This window comes from Bos mutus, chromosome 2, assembly GCF_027580195.1.
Source record: "Bos mutus isolate GX-2022 chromosome 2, NWIPB_WYAK_1.1, whole genome shotgun sequence".
NCBI lineage: Eukaryota > Metazoa > Chordata > Mammalia > Artiodactyla > Bovidae > Bos > Bos mutus.
The window spans coordinates 99,734,338-99,754,412 of record NC_091618.1 but is presented as its reverse complement, the minus strand read 5'-3'; the positions used below and the strand labels follow the sequence as shown (position 1 = coordinate 99,754,412).

At 41.1% G+C, this 20,075-nt stretch overlaps 1 protein-coding gene across 2 annotated transcripts in view; it reads left to right on the top strand.

Moving 5' to 3' along the window:
• Positions 1–20,075, top strand: part of ITGB6 (integrin subunit beta 6) — a 152,495-nt gene that overhangs the window by 47,501 nt on the left and 84,919 nt on the right. Inside the window, exons 2-7 of one of the 2 annotated variants that reach the window (XM_070357504.1) lie at positions 8,823–8,874; positions 9,054–9,211; positions 9,391–9,466; positions 10,221–10,300; positions 12,835–13,039; positions 13,800–14,046. In XM_070357504.1, the coding sequence (XP_070213605.1) occupies positions 9,406–9,466; positions 10,221–10,300; positions 12,835–13,039; positions 13,800–14,046 (593 nt within the window). In that variant the 5' untranslated portion in view covers positions 8,823–8,874; positions 9,054–9,211; positions 9,391–9,405. Of the gene's footprint in view, positions 1–8,822; positions 8,875–9,053; positions 9,284–9,390; positions 9,467–10,220; positions 10,301–12,834; positions 13,040–13,799; positions 14,047–20,075 lie in introns of both variants that reach the window. The other variant, XM_005897269.3, reaches the window with a different exon arrangement.

Here is a 20,075-nt window from a genome sequence, read left to right as displayed (position 1 = left end):
GGAGCCTAAGAAAATAAACTCTGCCACTGTTTCCACATTTTCCCCCATCTATTTACCATGAAGTGATAGGACTGGATGCCATTTGAATGATGCCATTTGCCTTTTTTTTTTTTTTTTTTAATGTTGCACTTTAAGCCAACTTTTTCACTCTCCTCTTTCACCTTCATCAAGAGGCTCTTTAGCTCCTCTTTGCTTTTTGCCATTAGGGTGGTATTGTCTGTATATCTGAGGTTGTTGATATTTTTCCTGGGAATCTGGATTCCAGCTTGTGCTTCATCTAGTCCAGCATTTTGCATGATGTACTCTGCATAGAAGTTAAATAAGCAGAGTGACAATAAACAGCCTTGACATACTCCTTTCCTAATTTTGAACCAGTCCATTGTTCCATGTCCAGTTCTAACTGTAGCTTCTTGACGTGCATACAGGTTTTTCAGGAGATAGGTAAGGTGGTCTGGTATTCCCATCTCATTAAGGATTTTCCACAGTTTGTTCTGATCCATACAGTCAAAGGCTTAGGGTAGTCAATGAAACAGACGTAGATGTTTTTCTGGAATTCCCTTGCTTTTTCTATGATCCAAGGGGTGCTGGCAGCATGTGTAAGCATACTGACCTGATTCAATGAGTGGGCATCAGCGACCATCAGGGAGGTTCCTAAAGTGGCAGTTGAAATAAATCCTCCATGGACCTCCTTAAGTATATTTGTCAAACATAATCATTGGTCACCATTTCCCCCAGCTGTTTAAAGAATAACCACCTTCTTTGATGTTGTAGCTGCATAAATTGCATCTTTAAGACAAAAAGGAGTCTGAAATCTTACTTTGAAAGATTTTTTTTAATATGTTCATCTCACCTGTCTTCCTATAGTGGCCTAATAAAGAATATGTTTTTTAAATATCTGTTGGGGCAGACTCTTTTGCTACTGAAAGTGAAATGAAAGTGAAGTCGCGCAGTCGTGCCCGACTCTTCTCGACCCAATGGACTGTAGCCTACCAGGCTCTTCCATCCATGGGATTTTCCAGGCAAGGATACTGGAGTGAGTTGCCATTTCCTTCTCCAGGAGACTGGAGTGAGTTGCCATTTCCTTCTCCAGGAGATCTTCCCGACTCAGGGACTGAACCCGGGTCTCCCTCATTGTAGGCAGACGCTTTACCATCTGAGCCACCAGGGAAGTCCTTTGCTACTGAAGCTGACCCCAGTAGTCTCCCCATGTTGCTAGAGACGGCTGCAGAACCATGGGGATATTGCAGGGTTTTGTTTGCTCCCCCAAAGCTAGTCATGATCCTCTATGACCCACCTCCCAGAATATTGGAAATAAAAGCAAAAATAAACAAATGGGACCTAATTAAACTTAAAAGCTTCTGCACATCAAAGGAAACTATTAGCAAGGTGAAAAAAAAAAAAAAAAGAATTCCAAAACAGAAGATGCCAGCTCATCGTACTTTCACTGTGCCGAAGGAATGCTGACAGCACAGGCACGTAGACGGTCTCACCACAGAGTATCGCCTGCATAGTTCTGGCCTTTCCTACTCAGCCACAGAGCACCTTTTGCACAGTTTTGACTTCCCAGGTTAGAGTCACCTAGAGCTCACTGTGACTCTCACCATGGGTGCGTGCTAGATAATACGTCCTGGAGAAACCTGTTGGTGGTGATGGTGGAGTTACCACGTAGGTGTCTCCACTACTCTTGGAGTCATCCTGGAGCCCTTGATCTCTCTCCTTTGCTACAAGCAATCCATTTGTAACCCCTGTCTTCCTCTAGAAGTATATCCAGAATGCAGCCACTTCTCAGAATCTTCCTCACCCAAACTTTCACATTTTGCCTCCAAAGCAGAAATGGCCTCTGTTTGGTCTCCCTGCTTCCTCCTTGCTGCCTTTATAGTCTGCTCAGAGTGACCCTTTTAAAACATAAGCTACATCATAATCCACTAGAACTCCATAAAAACTCCCTTCACACTCAGAATGTAAACCCAGAGTTCTGACTGTGGCTCTCAGGGCTCTTCTGACAGCTCTCCACAGTCCCCCTGCCTCTCTGGCATCCCCCAGTACCTCCCCGTGCTCCCGTCCCCTGCCCTACGCTCCACTCCAGTGTCATCAGTCGTCTTGACTTGCCTGTCCCCAGACACTCCTGCTGGCAGGGGAGGGGGCTGGACTAATGTCACCTGATCAGAGGCTTCCCTGGCCACCCCACCCTGCTCACTCTCTGACCTCTTACCATTTATCACCATCTTACGTCTTTATTTGTTTGGGTGTTTATTGCCTTTCTCTCCCACAGGAACACAAACTCCATGAGGCAGAAACTTTGTTAGTTTTAATCAACACAGTGTTTCTAAAACAGTACCTGGCACATAGGATCTCAGTAGATACTTCCTTGAATAAGCGAGTGAATGACTCAGAGTTTATTTTTACTAGTAATGCCCAGCCCACTGCAGCCTCAGAAGTAAGAGATGGAGCTCATCAGGGAAAACGAAAAAAATTGTTTGAAACCAAGGAATCCTAACCTAGGGTTAGACTGCTTGAGTTATCGTTTAAAAAGAAAAAAAGAATGCTTAGCAGTTTTGCAAGACACGAATGAGTGAATTACTCTGCAGTCAATGTTTCTGTCTGTTCACGTGGACTTCTTGCCCTGCTTACCATCTGCTTCACAGATGGGAAATAGGGGCATGAAGAGAGAGTTGTTCTGAGGAAATTTCATGGTGGTCCACTGGTCAAGGCTTTGCCTTTCAATGCAGGGGGTGTGGGTTCCATCCCTGGTCAGCGAGCTAAGATCCCACATGTCTCAGGGCAAAAAAAAAGAACAGAAACAAAATTTTAACAAATTCAAATGTAAAGACTTTTAAAAAATGGTCCACATCAAAAAAATTAATTTAAAGATAAGAGTCATTATGAGAGTCAAATTAGATTAAATTCATATTCACTGATATTTCATGGAAAATCCCACCTTTGGATTTATTCTACAAGTAGGAAACAGAAGGAGCTCAGTTCTTTTATGACTTCAAATAATTTCCCTAACCCAAGGAAAGTGGTTTTCTCAAGCAGGTCTAACATACAAGACTGGCATCAGACTTGCCAAGTGAGAACTGTCTTCCTGTTACTAGCAGGGGACTGACTCCTGAGCTCCTGGGTAAGGTTCAGGGCGGCTGTGACAGAGCCCCAGGAGTTAATTAATCCTGAGTCATCTCCAGCCCACAGGAAATGCCAGTGACCTCCCTCTCCTGGACGGGTGCCAGGCTCAGCTCTGTCACCTTCCCTTGAAGGGCAATGTGTTTTCTTTCCTTTGCTTTTAAGTGATCGTATGGGATTTAAGTCTAAGGAGGAATAAAGAAAAGGTTGTATAATCCAGGACAACCTTTCTGTCTCATTTTTGGTGGCAAATGATCCACAGGATGAACAACAAACAAACCAGAAAGGAGATACCTGGAAAGAGAGCTAGAGCTGGAACAAGGGGTCTAGGATGGAGAAACAGACCTTTTGAAAGGTCCCCTGGAGAATTTCATTTCTTGCTAACAGCTGCTTTAGGATTCTCTGAACATCTCATATCTACTAGGAGCCAGTTTGCATGGTGATGCAGAGTTCAGGCTGGGGGAAGAAATCTGTCTCCAGGGCTTGCTGCCTGAGTGAGTTGAAACAGTGGGCAAGTTACATAGCTACTCCTGCCTCAGTTTCCTCATCTGGTAAATGGAGATAAACTAGTTCCTACTTCAAAGGGGAAGTGTGAGAATGAAATAGGACAATACTAATAAAATATTGAACAGTACGTGACACATAGGAAGTGCCCAATAAAGCTGTCTACAATAAACACAAATCCTGAAAGAAGTCAGATGGGGATTTACCATAAATAGATGAAGCCTCAGGCCCAGCCCCTGGCTCACCCAGGTGGAACGGCTGAGAGCTGCAGGTGACTCCAGGGGAATGGGAAACCAGATGACCATCAGGAAGCATTTCTAGGTAAACATTTCCAGTTGATTGTCTAATATAATTTCAAGAAGAAAGGGCTTGGAATCTTTAAGGCTTCAGTAATTTGTCGTCGTGTTTCTCTCTCTTTCTCATTTTTAAATTAATACACATTCACTTCCAATTTATTTCTCATTTACATTCCTTTTCCTAAAAAGTACCCCCTATATTATATAATCCTCAGGCCCCACAAAATCTAGATTCATCCCAGAATAATATAATTAAATATTTGCCATAATCTTGAAAAGTGGATATTGTCACTATCTCACAGTCTGGAAACTAAAATCCTGAGAGATAAGTGCTGTCCCCAAGGACATACAGTAGGACCAGATTCAGATACTTGTTTACACCAATATTCATAACAGCATTATCCATGATAGCCAAAAGGTGGAAACACACCAAATGTCCAGGGACAGATGAATGGATACAGAAAATGTGGTCTATGCACACAGTGGAATATTGTTTAGACTTACAAAGAAGTGGAATTTGGATACACACTATAATGTAGATGAACCTGGAAAACACTTTGCTAAGTGAAATAAGCCAGACACAAAAGGCTGTATTGTATGATTCCACTTATACAAGGTACCTAGAACACTCAAATTCATAAAGGAATGGTAGCCTCTAGGGGCTGGAGGGGGCAAATATGAATTATTGCTTAATGGGTACAGAGCTTTGGTTTGGAATGGTGAAATTTTTCTGGAGATGGATAGTTGTAAAGGTTGCATGGCAGTGTAAATATACTTGATGCCAATGAATGACACACTTGAAAACAGGTATAATGGTAAATTTTATGTTATGTACATTTACCAAATTGAAAAAGGAAACTCTGGACTATGAGGTAAGACCTAGGTCACAAAATTTTCTCTAGCACTTAGCATGTTTTGGGCATTGCACACAAAGGTGACAGGAAGCTGCTACACATCCTCCTTTAAAATAATGTTTCTGAAGCTCTCGAAATTTGAAACGAAGGTGTCCACTTCCAAATTCAGGCTTCCCTGGTGGCTCAGTGGTAGAGAACCCACCCACCAGTGCAGGAGACTCAGGTTTGATCCCTGATTGGAAAAATCCCCTGGAGGAGAGCATGGCAACCTACTCCAGTATGCTTGCCTGGAGAATCCCAAGGACAGAGGAGTCTGGCAGGTTACAGTCCATGGGGTCACAAAGAGTGGGACATGACTGAGTGACTGAGCGCCAGCACTTCCAGATTCTGTGCTCCCCAGGTTACACACACCTGCAGGTCAGTCACAACCTTCTGCCCACCAGGCAGTGCGTCACACACACAGTTACACCAGCGCCAGACCCAAGAGCAAAGTCTCCACTTCCACTGTCTTCTTTCAGCTGTTCACTATGAAACAGTTTCATAGAAGGACTTCTGGAGGGAGATCTGTCTCTTGTCCTTGAAATACAGCTGGTGACATAGAGAGGCCATCCCATCCCAAGAGCTGGCAGTCATTACTAGGTCCCTAGAGTTCAATTTGGCTCCCAGCCAGGTTTACTCAGTGTTTATTCCCCCAGGAGTGTTTTGAGGTGCCCCAGGGCTGGTCTAGCCGGCCCCAGATTGTTATTGTCTGATGTGAATGAGGGGCTGGGTCCAGGCAAGATCCAAGCCAAACAGAGTGAGTCAGATGAGCTCACGTGACTTCCTGAGGTCAGGATTCCACTGAAGACAGTCTCAGAAGCAAAGGCCAGTAAAGGAGTGGGGTGCAGGGGTCATTGCTTCCTTGGGCTGTGTGATGCTCTGCGACTCTACCCACACCTGGGCTCAGATCTTTTGAAGAGGGTCAGACCCCCAGAGTCCTAGGCTGGGAGTCTGAGCACTTGGGATAGTAGGCTTCTATCCTATGGGCCAAGCGGCGTGTCTAAAAGTCTGGATGGTGTGACTTAGGATCTCTGGATCTTAAGGGATATGGAGACACCCTCAACCACCTCTAAGCAATGGGAATTTACTGAAGGGATGCACATTGTGCTAAAAGAGATAAGATCCTGGGGAAACTCAGGAAGGGCTGTGCCTGAGAAAGGTCCAATCTGAAAGGGCATTTGGGATCATGGCCTGGGCCATGTTCCTTCCCCTTGACAAAGTGAGTGTGGGGGTCTAACGCTGGTGTTTTCCATTCACATGACTCAGGCACCCTCCTCAGCTGTTTTCACTAGTGACATTCGCAACCTGTCCTCTTGTTGACTCATTAGAGTTCTCATCTGCCTCACTCATCTGTCTCCTCAGAGCTGCGATTCCTCCCAACACTCCTGAAGCATCTTTTCCTGCAACCTGATGTCCTCTCTCTGCCGGTTTCAGCTTCCATTATCGAAGCCCTGATTTTTTTAGTCTGTATTTCCCAGTTTAAGTTCTATGGATACAGAAACAGGGGTAATTCATCTGGCTGCCTTGTCTAAGGGGACGGTCTTCATTTGGGAGACTTTATTCGGAGCTGACCAGTTTTTGTTGTTGTTTAGTTGCTACGTTGTGTCCGACTCTTTGTGACCCCATGGACTGTAGCCCTCCAGGCTCCCCTGCCCACGGAATTCTCTAGGCAAGAATACTGGAGTGAGTTGCCATTTCCTTCTGCAGGGGATCTTTCTTATCCAGGGTTCAAACCCCTGTCTCCTGCATTGGCAGGCCGATTCTTTACTGCTGAGCCACCAGGGAAGCAAGTTTAGGGAGCAGCTAGAACTCCTTCCATCCCCACAGCCGTGGTCAGGTACTTTTCCAGGCACCAGATCTTTAGGAAGCAAGAATATTTCCCCTATGATGAATCATCCAGAGTGGATGGAGGTTTTCTTGTAGCATTGTTTTTTATATTTTCTCTTAAATGTTGCCCCTTTTCTCCACCCTGTATTTTAAGCCCTTTCACAGCCCAAGCAGGGAACGTCTTTCCCCACTTCTAACGGCGTGCTGTGTCTTCTAAAACTATTTATTCATTTATTTACTCACTATTCGTGGAGTACCAGCTTTGTCACAGGTAAAATACTATATAATGACAAGCTAAAAATTATCCGCTTATTGATAAATATTGACTATTTATAAAGTATCTGGCTTTATGCTACTTGCTGGGAATATAAAGATCACTGAGACACAGTCACTGCCTGATGCATAGTGAAGAATTCAATAAATACTTGTTGAATAGATCAATGCCTTAAAGAGCTTCACAGTCTATTGGGGGAGAGATGCAAGGATTTCAGCAATTACAAGCAGATTGGAAAGGGCCATCCTGGGAAGGTCCCAGGAAGGGAGGCCTGGTGAGATTCAAAACGTCTCCCTATGGGCACTGATGTCTGTGGGAGACGTGGACAGTGAGCTGAATCAGCCAAATGAGAGGAATGAGGAGGAGGCCCGTGCCTCCTGGCAGCACAACTGGCCTGTGCAGAGGCTTGGAGGTGGGGAGGACTGAAGATCAGAGAGGCTGCAACTGAGGACAGATAGTAAATAAAGCTGTGCAATTAGGACTTTAGGGGCAGGGTGGAAGTCTGCACAGAGGATAGTAAAATAACACACCCTTCCTACTCCTCTTTCCTCCTACCCAGATTTATTATCATTTTTCATAGCCCCTTAGGACAGCCTGATTTTAAGAGTCTGTCTCCCCACACTGTTCCCCAGCCCGGAATATACACCTTACAGGCCAAGAGCTTGGCTCTGCTCACTGACATATCTTCTGCTTTCAGAACGATGTTTAGCACAAAGCAGATGCTCAATAAATATTTGTTGAATAAATTGATAAATAAACAAACCAATGAATGATGACTAATATAGGATACAAGTATTATCCAGAGATAGGGGGATTAAAAAGCAGAGACATCACTTTGCCAACAAAGATCCATATCATCAAAGTTATAGTTTTTCCAGTAGTCATGTACAAATGTGAGAGTTGGACCACAGAGCAGGCTGAGGGTCGAAGATTTGATGGTTTCAAATTGTGGTTCTGGAGAAGATTCTTGAGAGTCCCTGGGACAGCAAAGAGATCAAACCAGTCAATCCTAAAGGAAATCAACCCCAAATAGTCATTGGAAGGACTGATTCTGAAGCCGAAGCTCCAATACTTTGGTACCTGATGCCAAGAGCCAACTCACTGGAAAAGACCCTGATGAGCAAAAGAAGAAGGGGGCAGCAGAGGATGAGATGGTTAGACAGCATCACCCACTCAATGGACATGAATTTGAGCAAACTCTGGGAGATAGTGGCAGACAGAGGAGCCTGGCTTATTTCTACAGGCTTCTTGCCATGTTCTCTCCAGATTCCTGTGTGTGACAGAGTTCAAAATTGAACAAAGCCTTCTGAGAAGAACCTGAGCAGTCTATAATTAGTTTTCCTCTCTTCACACAGGTTTCACACACTTGCCTAGAAATACACTTTTAAAAGATAGTCTCCCGGGACATAACTCTGGCCACAAAGAAGCCTGTCTAAGGTTAAGCAGTTTGGAGAGTTACAAAATGAATATTTGTTTGCAATATCTATACACCCCTAACACTATCTTGAATGCATGTGGAAACATTCATAATCAGACTCATGAAATTAGTGATATAATATATACATTTTAAATCTCTCTTTTGTTCAACAAATAAACATCTTCTGTGTGCCAAGCAGTAAGTTGGAAGCAGGGACAGTACACACGAAAGAGAACTTGGTCACCGTCTGGAAGGGAGGGGTTCAAAAGCTCAGGCACCACTGTTTTCTGTTTCCATGGCTGTTTGAGACTAATTTTGTTCTAATTTAATTTTAATTATTATTTTTTTCTAATAATGGATTTAAATAGGAATTTGATATTTATGGGGAAAAATATCTTTCATCCAATTTAAAAAACAATGGAACACAGTATTTTGCTTTCCCTAGCCTGCCTTCTATTATAAATTGTAAAATAGTGATTTTTATTTTTCAGAGTTCATCTCAATTCTCTGAAAGGACTTAACAATGGAACATAAAAATCTCAGGTATTTGCCTTTAGCTCATTTTTTAAACCCTCCTGATACATAACTGACATATTCATGCTTTTATTTATCACCTTTACTGTTAATTATAACTATTTTAGAAACAACTTTAGATCATATTTCAATTATTCTTTTGACATTTCACCAGTCATTATTTTACTAAAGGTATCAACTTCCTCTAGGATGCAGAGAGACTAATAGAACCTACACAAAAATTTCTGCTGAATGAATTTCCCCACCTTCTTGGTGATTGTACACCTGCCTTCCTTATAAGGAGAACAAGGAAGTAAATCATGTTGGAGTTGCTCTTAAACACAGCTTTTCTTCTTTACCTGTCCAGGTAGCTTCTGTTTTCATTTCAGTCTTAATGAAAACATTTTTATTTACATCTCAAGTTTCTTTTCAAAGCAGCGTAAGTAGTATTTACAACTTTACACTTCAAGAAAGAAAGACTTTTAACAGTGTTCAGCTTTGGTCTTGTAATGTTGAAGTAATTCATTTTTTAATCTGTCTGCACAGCGAGAACTGAAACGGATGGGGATTGAACTGCTTTGCCTGTTCTTTCTATGTCTAGGAAGGAATGATCACGTACAAGGTAAGACTTTAGTTTCTCCGATATATTGCTTTTGTGGTACGCTTGACAAACCTGTCATGCAGCTCAGAAACTAGATCTGAAGTCATTTTTTACTTGAGCTGTTCAATTGCTCTTTGCCATTGAACGAACACTTTAACAAATTACAGGCAGACGCAGGACTGTTCCCACAGCGAATGCTCCGGGCTTTAGGTAAATAAATGCAAAGGTTGCACGGGCACCTTAATGAGAGAATTAAACAGCACTATGCACAAGAGGATTTCTTAGTACCCTTGTGACAACCATTTTGGTAACTTTTCTAGCTATCTTATTGTACAACAAGGCCTTCCACTTGAGAGTGATAACCTTGAGACAGAAAAGGGATCTATCTTTTAAAATAAAGCTATAGTACATTTGAAAGAGAAACATTCTTTAGTGGCTGTGAATAATTTTGAAAAATTGAAGGGGGGTGATGCTGAATGAGGGTGATAAGTATGATGATCCTGTATTTGTGAACTCTGAGATACTTTCACATTTTAAGAAAAAAAACAAGAGAGAGACTGATTATTTTTGGCTGCTAAGACATGCATATTTTCAATGCCATAGATGTAAAATATGAACTTCACTGTGGCTCGCTAACATTTTGAGGACTGATCTTCGAAGCCTGAAAAATGAACTCTGTTACTGTTTTGTTCAAGTGCTTTAAGAGCTGTAGGTCTCACGAGTGGAGTGGCTGAGATGTGCTGAATCCCTTGTGTCTTGCTGGGTTTGAACACAGGTGGCTGTGCTGTGGGGGGTGCGGAGACCTGTGAGGACTGCTTACTCATTGGACCTCAGTGTGCCTGGTGTTCTCAGGAGGTAAAACCAACGACCTCAGCGTGTTTGTAAAAAGTGCACTTACATTTACGGTAATTCCGTCTGTGACCGTTCTCACAGTGTTCCGCTTTCCGTGGTGTTATAGGAGTGACACAAATCAGGAAGGGAGAACGTAAACATTAGTGATGCCAAGTGTTCTTCGTGTGATTACATTCCAAAGCAATTTGAGAAAGAGTGAATGTCAAATTATTTTGAAATATATGAGCTCAAGATTCTTTCTTTGACCTGATGCCTCCTCTTATTTTAAGGCCATTTCTTCCTGCTCACATGTAAAATGTTGAGGCTCTGGGCAACCAGAGCTCATGGAGGTGATCTTTTCTCAAGTTAAACATACGTTTAATTTCAGTATCATAGTTCTATTCCATCTGGGGACCAGCATCCTTTCTGAATCACTAACAGGATCCAAGAGAAGGCTCGGGGTCAACTTTACTGTTCAAACATTATCCAATTCTTTTAAAAATTACATCCGCTGGGTGACTGTACCACAATGATGACAGAACCTGAAGCAGACATCCCTATCTGATCAGACTGAACACAATGTGAAGGTAGCAGGGGGATCGGGGATGTATAACAAGCCATCCTGAATCATGGCTTCCGGCAACACTACAGAGGAATCTGTAAATGATTCCTGGTAAGAAAGACCTGTATTAGCTCTTTCTGGATTGAAAACAGTTCTTTACTAAATCTCATAAAGAGAATCTCAACACAAATCAACCTGTCAGATTCTTGCCAAATTCAGCAAGAACTGACTAGCATGTTCAAGGGGAAAGAACCTGGTTGCCCAATTCAAAACCAGGCTGTGGCTGCTAAAACCCCACATTTCAGTTACCTGTGTCCATGGAGGGAGGGCTCACAGAGCAGAGCACAAACCCAACTCAGTCCCTGACCTCTACCGAGAGGGTCAAGCAGAAGGGCAGTGACTTTGGGCTCATATATCAAAGCAGCTTTGGGAATATACAAAGAGGGAAAAGCCCACATTTTTTGTCATTGACTCCCTGAAGAAGACAATGTTAGGTTCATGCCAGAGACATAAAACAACAGATCAGTCTAACAAAGTGCCCACCTCTAAAATTTTCATATAAAAAAAAATTTTTTTTTGCACCCATTGAAGAGAGCCTCTTAAGTTACACCTGATAGGTTTTCTTGTGGCTAATACTCTGTAGTCAAATCTAGTCAAAAGGCCAGATTATTCTGAGAGATCACTCACTGATATAACTAATAGTAGAAGTATTATTATCAATAGAGACAATTGGAGCCAAAAGTAAATTAGGCTTCTGCTTAGAGCAGACAGAAAAATGGTTCCAGGGTTAACGCCACCTCTGATCTTGTGGCAAACATAGTGATTATAGATTCTATCAGTGACACAGTGTTAAGAAGGATTCTGAGGGCTTGTTAAGCCACCTTGTGCTTTGGATAAATCATGGGAAATTACAGAATTTGTTACCCCTCACCAGGGCCTCAAATATACACAGGCCTGGCTGAAAGATAACAAATTATATTCTCAAAAGTCAGCTTCGGGAGAAATGTAGCTTTCTTAGTTGGTGAAACAGCAGGAATGGTTTAGAATTCCAGTGAATGAAGGAAAACAGTATGAACTTGGTTTGTTTCTCTCCAAGCCTGAGAGACAACAGGCCTGAAGTTCAACCTTGCCTAGAGCCTCACCAACTCAAGAGCAGCCTTGGCTGGTGGGTAAGATAGGTGTTATCTCTTGACTGTATCTTTCTGTTCTGAGTGTTCCAGGGTTGGATGGCTGCATCTCTGCCTGGGAACACCCATCTCCCTGCCTCTGGAAACTCAAGTGGATCAGAGGGGAATTGGCAAACTCCTGAGTCCTAAGCAGGAAAGCAGTCTCTTACACCATTTCTCTTTCATTTTGCTTCTCCACATGCCAGTGTTGGAGAAATTTCTAAAAGATCTTAAACTAGAATAACGTCCCCAAGAGGTCAACTTTGGTGAAGTAATACTGTAATATAAGAGTAATACATCCACAAATTAAACCAGGACAGAGAGTAGATAGGGCAATATCACAACCTTTGACCTTTGGGAAGCCACGGAAAAGCCTCTTTGTCACTGGATTTAGCGATAGACACCCTGAGAATTTGGACAGTCCCAGGATCGCATATACCTGCAGGTTATCCTCAACGATAATTCACATGATGATGTCAGCTCTGTGACCCAGTTATTTCAAAGATCTGGTCACAGCACAGGAGAAGCTTTTAAAAAGTGAGCATTGAAAAGAAAAATGAAATAAAAGGGAAAAAAGGAAAAATAAATCAAGTGAATTCACTTGAATACAATTAAAAGGAAACTCCACTTTTACTCAGAATTTTACTGGCAGAATTCTATGTTTATTTTGCTATAACTTTAGACCTACAATCAATGTCAGACATGTGGGGCTGTAATATATCAAGGCAAGATACCTAACTAGCAAACAAGCAAAAAATAATCTTATAAAAAATGTCTTCTTTTTATTCTTTATTGTTGTCTTTCTCTCTTTATTGTTTTTTCTCTTTTAGAATTTTACGCACCTATCTGGAGTTGGAGAAAGATGTGATACCCCAGCAAATCTTTTAGCTAAAGGATGTCAACTAACCTTCATCGAAAACCCTGTCTCCCAAGTTGAGATACTTACAAATAAGCCTCTCAGCATAGGCAGACAGAAAAATAGCTCTGACATCGTTCAGATTTCACCTCAAAGCTTGGCTCTTAAACTGAGACCAGGTATGTTATGATTTACACAGTCATTGGCTTACGTAAATAAATCTAATGTCATATATGTGCTGCCATATATATGTGCTTAGTCACTCAGTCATGTCCAACTCCTTGTGGCCCCATGGACTGCAGCCCGCCAGGCTCCTCTGTTCATGGGGATTCTCCAGGCAAGAATATTGGAGTGGGTCACCATGCCCTCCTCCAGGAATGCCACATATAATAATACAGCTATTCCATTAATACGCCTTGAACCATATTACATGTCATTGTTTATTATGACTCAGATTTCCCATTCTTAAGGAAATAGAAAATTGCTAGGCTAACACTTTTCTTTATTCACATTGGTCATTTTGTACTCCAAATGTGTTACCAAAAAAAGCCTTATCTAATAGTAACCGTTTGAATTACTCAAATGTTGTTAAGGCTTACCTCACATTTCTTCAAGGGTTGTAATGTAGCTTTAATCGCCTCTTTATTTTCTTCTTTTCTAAACCCACATACAAAAAAAATCAGCTTATCTTCCATCTAAATGGATGCTAGTTCTCCCAAGGAGATATAAAATATCCCAACTTTCACCTCCTTCGGTTGCTCTAAATTCATGGGTGAAAGATTTCATGGGTTGGTTCCTTTATAAACTTTGCCACATAGTGTATGAATTGCAAGTATCTTTGGTAAGTTCTTATTGAAATGAAATAGCTGGTGACTGTCTAGTCACAACTAAGTCTCCATGGGTTTTTACGGATCATCTTTTCTTGCGAGGGTGTTACAGGCCTTGAACAGACCCTGCAAGTTCAAGTTCGCCAGACGGAGGATTACCCTGTGGATTTGTATTACCTCATGGACCTCTCGGCCTCCATGGACGACGACCTCAACACCATCAAAGAGCTGGGCTCCCTGCTCTCCAAGGAGATGTCTAAATTAACCAGCAACTTTAGACTGGGCTTCGGCTCTTTTGTGGAGAAACCCATCTCCCCTTTTATGAAAACAACACCAGAAGAAATCGCTAACCCTTGCAGGTAAGTAAATGATTTTCTGGGATCTTCAAACACTGACTTCCTGTAGAGATAGCCTTGCTCTGAGCTGAGCTTGGCAGGAGCTTGCTGATTCCCTGGCAGTTCCCTCCCATCTGATTGGATGTCAGCAGCTCTCAGTTGCCTAGGTTACTCAGAACTAAAGGGATGTCATCCTTTTTTTCTTAAAGTAAACTATTATGTTTACTTAAAAGTTCATTTATTTTGTACTGGAGTAAAGCCAGTTAACAATGCTGTGACAGTTTCAGGTGGAAAGCAGAGGGACTCAACCATACATATACATGTTTCCATTCTCAAGCAGACATCACTGTAATACATAAGTCCCCTACAAACAAACGAGTTCTGTTTTGAGAGCGCATTCGTAAGTTCACTTTGTAGGTCCAACAAAGTTAGTCTAGGTACCCAACTAACAATCAGCTATGTGGTACTGCACTGTAATAGGTATATACAACTTTCCACACAAATAACACATAAAAAACTAACAAACACACAAAATAAGCATTTTTAATCTTATAGTAAAGTACCTTGAAAAGTACAGTAGTACAGTAAAAAGCGGGCATACAGGGCATGTTTGCATGTTCGAAAGTTCACAACTTGAAGGTTTATATGTACAGGATTTACTGTATCCAGTTCTAGCTTGGGTCTTCACAGCATTTGCCATGTTTGCCTCCCTTCGGAAGGCTGCTGTTGCTGCTGCTAAGTCGCTTCAGTCGTGTCCGACTCTGTGCGACCCCATAGACGGCAGCCCACCAGGGTCCCCCGTCCCTGGGATTCTCCAGGCAAGAACGCTGGAGTGGGTTGCCATTTCCTTCTCCAACGCATGAAAGTGGAAAGTGAAAGTGAAGTTGCTCAGTCCTATCTGACTCTTTGAGACCCCATGGACTGCAGCTTACCAGGCTCCTCCATCCATGGGATTTTCCAGGCAAGAGTACTGGAGTGGGGTGCCATTGCCTTCTCCACTTCGGAAGGCAGGCTGTGACAAATTTGTATTTGTATTCTGCAGACACAGGGACAGAATCTTTTACTGTAGGTTCCACTGGCCTGAGCCCATCCTCAGCCCCTCAGAGGCTTTCTATCCTCAGTGACCACCACTCTTTGAGGCTCTTGACAGTAAGTCACATTTTCTCAGAGTATCTGTCTCCATTACAATGACTGCTGCCAAAATAACAGCTTTTGGAGTGATTTCTAATGTACTTTGGGAAATGTGACTTTTTCTTATTGCTTGGAAGATGCCTTTGTAGCCTTTACTGTTGTCAAATTCAGTAGGAAATGAGGCAATGGATCCATTATAATATGCTCTAATCAGTTACTAAAACCATGTATTATCTGGGTGATGGTCAAAGGTAAGTTGCTTTTTGATAGCTTACCTCTACATGTCAATGACATGGTCAAAATAAAAGTATTTGATATCCTTCTTTTGAAAAAGAACTTCCATTTGCTCTGTGCCAGACCCTATGCTGAAGGTTTTATATACATGACCTCATTCAGTCTTCATAATAACTTCAGGTCAAAGCAGGTTTCATCATCTCTATACTGAGAGGAAGTAACAAAGGCTGTGAGAAGTTAGTAATTTACCTGTGGCAGCATGACTAATCAGTACACCAAGATCTGGGTTGGTCCAAAAACCAAGCCTTTGACTACTCTGAATCTAGTATAGAAGAAATGGCTTTCCAAACGTATATTGACTTTTCACACTAGTTTACACCAACACATTAATCTCTTTAAAACAGTTTTTGCAGTATCATTTTAAGACATTTCAATGTGGTTCCAAACTAGAATCTGATGGCCAGAAGTGTTTTGACCTTGAAAAGAATTCATCACTGATTGCACCTCCTAGGAATTGCATTCGGTTGCAAATATCAGAGATAATATTTGTCCCCAGTCCCCCACTTCTCAAGGTATAATTGACATGTACTAAAATACACACAGCAGAAATGTTCAATTTCATGAGTTTTGACAGTTGAATATACTGATGTGATCACCACTTAAAACATGACATAGACCAGTTCTGTCACCTCAGAAAGTTTCCTTATGCCCCTTCACAGTCAGTTCTGCTTTCCCAGAGGCAACCATTTTCTGATTTCTGTAAGTTAAATTGGTTTTGTCTACTCTTGGATTTCACATGAATGGAAAATATGCTATACACCTTTTGTATCTAGCTTCTTTGGCTCAATATCATGTATTTGAGATTCATCCCTGATTTCATGTTTATCAGCAGTTTCTTCCCTTTTGTCCTAAGTAATAGTCCCTTGTACAAATTTATTATACTTTATCTGTCCATTGATGGACATTTGGGTTGTTTCCCAATTTCTGGCCATCATGAAGAAATATTGCTATGATCACTTGCATATAAGTCTCTGTGTGGATGTATGTTTTTATTTCTCTTGGATAGATATCTAGAATTCGAATTGCTAAATTGTATGATTTTTTTTATTTTGATGAAGCCCAATTTTTAATTGTATGATTAGTGTATTTTTTTGTCCTAAGACATCTTTGTTTATCCTAATGTCTCCAAGATTCCTGTTTTCTTCTAGAAGCTTCGTGGTTGAAGCACTTGCATTTAGGTCTATGATCTCAAATTAGTGTTTCTGTTTGGAATGAGAAAAAGTCTAGGTTTATCTTTCATTTACATGCAACTATCCAATTGTTGCAGCACTATTTGTTAAGCAAGTTTCTCCTTTCCCCGTTGAAATATCTTGATGCTTTTCTTAGAAAGCAATTAACTGTATGTGTGTCTAATTCTGGACATTCTGTTCTAAACCATTGATCCATAAATATACTCATGTAACCATGTACCTACTCATCTACTCACTCATAATGTCACCTTAGAGGGACCACTTCACTTCTCCAAACTTTAGTTTGGAATGACAATACTGATGACACAAAGGGGGTTGTAAGGAGTGTGTAAGATAATGAAAGGAAATGTTTGATACTGAGCTTGACCATGAAGCTCTTACTGGGTGGTAGCTACTATCAATAACAGTAGAGTGGGGTAAAGGAAGGCCTAGTTGTTGTTGGTCAGTCACTCAGTTGTGTACGATTCTTTGCAACCCCATGGGCTGCAGCATGCCAGGCTTCCCTGTTCTTTACCATCTCCCAGAGCTTGCTCAAACTCATGTCCATTGAGCTGGTGATGCCATCCAACCATCTCATCCTCTGTCATCCCCTTCTCCTCCTGCCTTCAATCTTTCCCAGCATCAGGGTCTTTTCTAATGAGTCAGTTCTTTCCATCAGGTAGCCAAAGTATTGAAGTTTCAGCTTCAGCATCAGTCCTTCCAATGAATATTCAGGGTTGATTTCCTTTAGGATTGACTGGTTTGATCTTTCAGTCCAAGGGACTCTCAAGAGTATTCTCCAACACCACAGTTCAAAAGCATCAATTCTTCAGCACTCAGCCTTCTTCATGATCCAACTCTCACATCCATACATGACTACTGGAAGGGAGGCCAGAGCCCTGCACAAATTACAGTGAATAGGAACCATAATGAGGACCACATATTTGAGCACTTGAAAGGTCAATGTTTTCCTATTTTCTAGAGGTGTTTCTCTTATTCTTGTTGGCAAAATTTACCACTAGCTAAAGTTATAAATAATGAAATTTTTTTTTGCTGCAACATTAAATTTTTTCTTTTTTAATCATGTCCTTAATTCTCCAAGTTTCTCTGTCCAGATTCTACTCCCCACACATTTACACACCAAAAATTCAAACACCAAACACAAAAGTCAATCCTTTGATCAATCTAAACCCTATAATTAAGAAATAAAATGTTCTTTAGTAAGAAGACTAACAGAAGAAAAAGGGAAAAACATGGAGTTTTCCAGACCTGGGCTTAAATCATAACCTTGGAATGCCAGTCTCTTCATTTATAAATGGGGATAATAATATTCACTTCCTGGGCTATCCTGAGAACTGAGTAGGCTGGAACATAATAGACATTCAAACCAGTTTTAATTTCCTTCCTCTCATTAATGCTAATTTTCTCTAGTTATTTTAATCTAATGTTCCTAAAACTTTTAGATCTCAGGACTTCTTATACTCCTAAAAATTAAGATCCTCAAAATATCAATATTCAGTGTCTTAGAGTGTGAAACTAAGAAAATATAAAAATAATTAGTAATCAATTTATTTGATAATTACAATGAAAAACACACTGCATGTTACTATAATAACACACCTTTAGAAGAAATAACTACATTTTCCAAAACAGAACAACAGTTAACAAGAAAAGTGGCACTATTTTAATTTTTACAAATCTCTTAAAATATCTAATTTAAAAGAAACCAACTGAATTTTCACATCTGCTTCTTCATTTAATCTCTGGCAATATTTTATTTTGGTTGAATTCCATGAAGGAAGTCAAACCTCATTAGATATATAGTTGAAAAGGGGGAAAGCAGTTAATAGATTTTTCCAATGACTGTAGACTTTCTTCCTTGATATTACATTCAAACTGGACAAGAGATAAATTACGTTTCAGTGTGGAATCTGAAAAACATATCAGTGAACTTCCTATTTTGTTACACTAAAAATCATTGATCTGTTTTGAACTTTGAATGGCTTTTAAAAATTTATTATTATTATTATTTTTTTGGCTCTGTTGGGTCTTTGCTGCTGCACGCAGGCTTTCTCTAGTTGCAGAGAGCAGGGGTTACTCTCTAGCTGAGGTGTGTGGGCTTTTTGTTGCTGTGGCTTGCTTTGTTGTAGAGCACAGGATCTATCTAGTGTGAAGACTCAAGTAGCTGTGGTGCACAGGCTTATTTGCACTGTAGTATATGGGATCTTCCTGGACCAGGGCTTGAACCTGTGTCCCCTGCTGTGGCAGGCAGATTCTTTAACCACTGGACCACTAGGGAAGAGCCTGAATGGCTCTTTTATTGGTGTGTGTGTGCATGTGGTTTTGTAATATAATGCTTTGGTCATTTGGAAAATGAAGTTTCAGTGAGTTATGTAGATCTTAAAATTTCATGATAGAATATCTAAAAAATTATATTTTTTAATATTATCATTAATCCCATCAGATAAGTCTTGAAGTACTTAGAAGCTGTTAATGGATGGCCGATGAAAGTTCTGTGAAATTCTAACTTTCTAGTTATGTCAAATTTCATCATTGGCAACAAATCCTGATACTTGTTTTCCTGAAAGTAACAGACTTACTTTCTTCATTTTAATCAAGATGATAGTTTGGCTGTCAAGCATTTTTTCAGGTAAAATGGTTGTTCCATAAACAACAGTTGAAACAACTATGAAAGTGCTTTTCCACTGTACACATGTACTTCAGTGTACAGCAGGAACACTGTATGCACGTTTCCTATGTGGTCACACAGGAATAATTTTCAAAAAACATGTATCCAAGGGCATAGGCTTAATAAAATTACTGCAACCCACTCCAGTATTCTTGCCTGGAAAATCCCATGGAAAGAGGAGCCTGGTGGGCTGCAGTCCATGGGGTCATAAAGAGTTGGACACAACCAAGTGACTAACACACACAGCTTCACCAAGGGCAATAAAGTATGAAAAGATGCTCAACATCACTCATTATCAGAGAAATGCAAATCAAAACCACAATGAGGCACCATTTCACGCCAGTCAGAATGGCTGCTATCCAAAAGTCTACAAGCAATAGATGCTGGAGAGGGTGTGGAGAAAACAGAACCCTCTTACACTGTTGGTGGGAATGCAAACTAGTACAGCCACTATGGAGAACAGTGTGGAGATTCCTTAAAAGACTGGAAATAGAACTGCCATGTTAAGTCACTTCAGTTGTGTCCGACCCTGTGCGACCCCAGAGACAGCAGCCCACCAGGCTCCTCTGTCCCTGGGATTCTCCAGGCAAGAATACTGTAGTGGGTTGCCATTTCCTTCTCCAAGAACTGCCATATGACCCAGCAATCCCACTGCTGGGCATACACACTGAGGAAACCAGAATTGAAAGAGACATGGGTACCCCAATGTTCATCACAGCACTGTTTATAATAGCCAGGACATGGAAGCAACCTAGATGTCCATCAGTAGA